The sequence below is a fragment of the Apis dorsata genome, unplaced genomic scaffold (assembly GCF_000469605.1).
Source record: "Apis dorsata unplaced genomic scaffold, Apis dorsata 1.3 scaffold_631, whole genome shotgun sequence".
Classification (NCBI taxonomy): domain Eukaryota; kingdom Metazoa; phylum Arthropoda; class Insecta; order Hymenoptera; family Apidae; genus Apis; species Apis dorsata.
Genome location: NW_006263826.1, coordinates 800,291 through 804,006, shown reverse-complemented (window position 1 = coordinate 804,006; position 3,716 = coordinate 800,291). Strand labels below are relative to the sequence as shown.

The window sequence follows — 3,716 nt, the reverse complement described above, 5'->3', positions numbered from 1 at the left end:
TATATATATATATATATATATATATATATATATATATATAATCATGGACAGCCAATAATCTTTGAATTTAATTAAACGGACGTTAATTAAATTCGAATGGTAAATTTACCTCGACTAAGTCTCCGTAAGTGAATGTGACCTTGACCCTCTTCTCGGGTGTCAGATCGACGTGTACCAGAGGATCCAGCTTTCCGTGAATAGCCACCAGCTCGGAGTACCTGAAAACAATGATGGACAACAGGGTCAAGAAAAAAGACGTTTGTTCCACTGGCTGTGGATGACTATGACCGTGAAACTAGAATAACATTATGGGTAGCCAGTTCGTGTACTAGAATAGAAACGATCGAAGCAGGGACCGAAATGGAAACGGCGAGAACTGAACTCGCAAGGCGGATCATTAACGACATTCGAACGACAAAGCTAGGTGAAATATGATACGTGTACGGTGGGAGGGGAGAGTAGAAAATGGAGAAGCGGGAAACGAGAATGTAAACAAAGCGCAAACAAAGATCGTGACCAAAACAAATTCGACCTTTCCGGCCTGTCCGCTTCGGGTTTGTCCATATAATATCGAATGAAGGCCCTTTCGGCGTCCTCGCGCTCCTGGGAGGATATGGCCCCGCCGCCGTTCAATGTCTCGACATTCGGAAGTCTGGCGATTAACAGTTGCCGCCTCTCGTGCTCGGTGTACTCTCGAGGACTCTGAAATTGGCCAATTAAATTTTAATCCCTTCTTTTCTTCTCCATCCCGTCCATCGAAATTAATACGTAATAATTATATTATATATTATTATATATATATATATATATTATAGTATATATATATATATATATTAGACTTTACGATTTTTTTTTTTTTCTTTTAATTCGAATTACCTTCGATCGATTTATTAATGTATCCTCTTACCTGTTAATTTTCATTTCAAAGAATTATTTTAACGGGACGTTAAAATTTATTTTCCGAGAGATGGAACAACAAGTAAACTGATCCGCTTGATTTCGTGCCAATGTGTTAATTCTAGTACACAGTGGCGCGCACTAGATAGAAATCCTACGATTTTTACCATCTTAGCTCCTTAGCGTCTTCCATTTCTATTTTCTCGGTTATTTTAACCGATCGATTTCGATGCTATATTATTTCAAATTTTCAACGAGCGAACATTTACCTCGAAAAGGGGGCAGCCCTGAATCCTCAATGATTTAAGCGCTGGAAACCTGGCAAGCCGCTCTACGTCATCCCACGTGGACAACAGGGTGCCGTTCACGTTCAGAAACCTTAGCTTTCTGAAAGGATCGTGAGACGACCTGATAGTCGTGCCGCTCGATTCCGATTCCGACTCTGATCTGTCGTAATTCAATTTTCCCTCGCTGAATATCCTGTTCCCCTTCTCGTCCACCATCGATGTGCCCTCCTCCTCCTCCTCCTCCTCCTCCTCCTCCCCCCCCAGATTGTTCATATTCTCGTTGTCCTCGCTCAGATTCTCCGCCCCCTTCTTCGAGCACGGCTCCTCGTTCGAGTTTCTATTGTCAACGAGAGCCAACGACCTTATCGGGCACTCGGCTAACACAAGGCTCTCGAGATTGGGGAATACGTAGCCAAGTTTCGAAATTTCGTTCCACACCTCGACGGGGTTCCCGGTGAAATGGAGCTTTTTCACGGACACGTTCTTATTCTCGGGTAATTGATAGTCCAGGTCGACCGTCTTGTACTCGTTCAACGAAAGATGAAGCTCCTCCAGATTACGAAGAAGACGGATCAATCCCTGGACCGTGGACCAGGTCACCCTGGTTCCGTTCAACACGAGATTCTTCAACATGTCGTAGCTCCCGTGCTTGATCTCGAGAACCTCGGCAAGACAGTTGAAGCTAAGATTCACGAATTTGATCTTGGGCATGTGTTGAAGAATACCGAACACCTCGGTCCATTGGGACAGTTTGTTTTGCGCGAGGTCGAGCTCCTCCACGTTCCTGCATTTCTTGCTGAGTTTCTCCGCGTCGTTCCCGGCCGACTCGATGTCGCAGTCCTGCAGCACGAGCAACGCCGGCACGGTGTGCCGGGGCGACTTCTTCGGGATGAAGATGCTGACCGAGAGGGCGGCCTTCGGCGAGCTCGACTCGGTCTCCTCGTCCGTGAGGGAACAGTCGGTCGTTGAACTGCCGTACTTCAGCTCCAGCGCCTCTAACAATGACGGCATGTTTACTGCATTCTGAAACCGATCACTAGTTTAAATAATTATCCTTCCTTATAATTGTTGTTATTATAAAAAAAAAAAGACATACGTGTTAATACTAATTCTATTCTTTTATATTTTCTTTAATTCGTCGTTCTTTAAAAATTCTACATCATCGTTTCTAATATTCTAATATTCGTTGATCGGTAAAAATATACCGAATGCTCTCCGAGAGAGAAGAGAAACAAAGAAAAGTTTCGCGAGATGCGCGAGACGGCTTTTGTTATCCGGAAAAGGAAGAACGAGAAAAAGGAAGAGAGGGAGGACAAGAGCAGTTGAGACAAGGAAAAAAGTCCGTGGATCGAACGGATCCTCGAGGTCGAAACGTCGGGATATCTGGTCTGACCATATCTGTTAAGGTCGTGTATATTGTCTTTTTGCGCATAGGAAAACCGGTACTGGTTCCCTTGTTGTTGCTGGAAAACGACGAACGACGAGCTTCACCCACGCAATTCTCCTTTTATTTCCACCTTTTTCGACAAAAGATCGTTCCAAAGATAATTCTCCTTCCGTCGAATCTCTCGAGTGCAAAAATGCGAATCGACGTGTGCAGAAACATCGATAGTTCGAAAGGTACAAGGAAAATAAAGCTAAAAGATTATTTCATAGTGTACGCTCTATACGCATGCGCCGAACGTTTGAAGAAACTATCGTTTCACAACGGAACGAATAGTCGGATTGAACGCGTTCGACTTTCACCGAACGCGTTAAAATTNGAGGCAGGCCAACTCGTGTCGTTTCCATTTACACGAAACTTTTTAACCATTGATTCGTCTCTGTGTACATATATGTCGCCCAGATCGCCTTTCTAACGGCGAATTTATCTTGTTACGTTGCAAGACTCGACGACGAGAAAAACTAACGATCTTCTCCCGTCTATATATCCGTATAGGTTGCAGCAAAAGGGACGCAACAGTTTCATCCCCGTGGAAAATCGGTGGACAGAGCGATGGAGAGACAAAGGTCCGCGCGATCCGCTCGACGCACAGCAGTGGACCGGCATAATAGTCGTTGTTGCATTATAGTCCCCGGCTTCCCCTACGTAATCGCGATATCGGTTCAACGGCCATGCGAAATTAACTTTCTCCGGACGGGTCTGGCCGACGAGAAGCCCACTAGAGGCAGCTCGATGCACCGTTGTAGCGCGCTATAGACGGATTTACTGGCAAAGCGCTCGAACCGTTTTCAAACCGATTCGATCACTTTTAAACACCTCTCGAACGTCAAAGTGTGTTAATCGATTCCTCTTGCAGTTTGGCTTGATTTGATAGCTCGACGTGAATGGGACGGTGCGTGCTGGATATAATGGCAATTAATCCAGCGGTATTACGTAGAGAGTGATATAAATAACAAGAGGCAAAGCAGTTGAGGATACTCGAGGCTGATTTTATATCTTCGGTTCACGTCGATAGGATATTTTAGTTTCGTTACGTTGCGAGGGTTAATTGACGCAGAGAGCAGCGAGCAGAGGTTGTTTCAAGTACT

At 44.8% G+C, this 3,716-nt stretch overlaps 1 protein-coding gene across 2 annotated transcripts in view; it reads right to left on the bottom strand.

Moving 5' to 3' along the window:
- The window catches only part of LOC102675612 (tubulin-specific chaperone cofactor E-like protein), a 10,182-nt gene that overhangs the window by 1,777 nt on the left and 4,689 nt on the right, over positions 1 to 3,716 (bottom strand). For both annotated transcript variants that reach the window (XM_006621517.2, XM_006621518.2), the window contains 3 exons: positions 1,167 to 2,207; positions 533 to 702; positions 110 to 218 (listed from right to left, as the gene is read on the bottom strand). In XM_006621517.2, coding sequence (XP_006621580.1) covers positions 110 to 218; positions 533 to 702; positions 1,167 to 2,195 — 1,308 coding nt within the window. In that variant the 5' untranslated portion in view covers positions 2,196 to 2,207. The remainder of the gene's footprint in view (positions 1 to 109; positions 219 to 532; positions 703 to 1,166; positions 2,208 to 3,716) is intronic.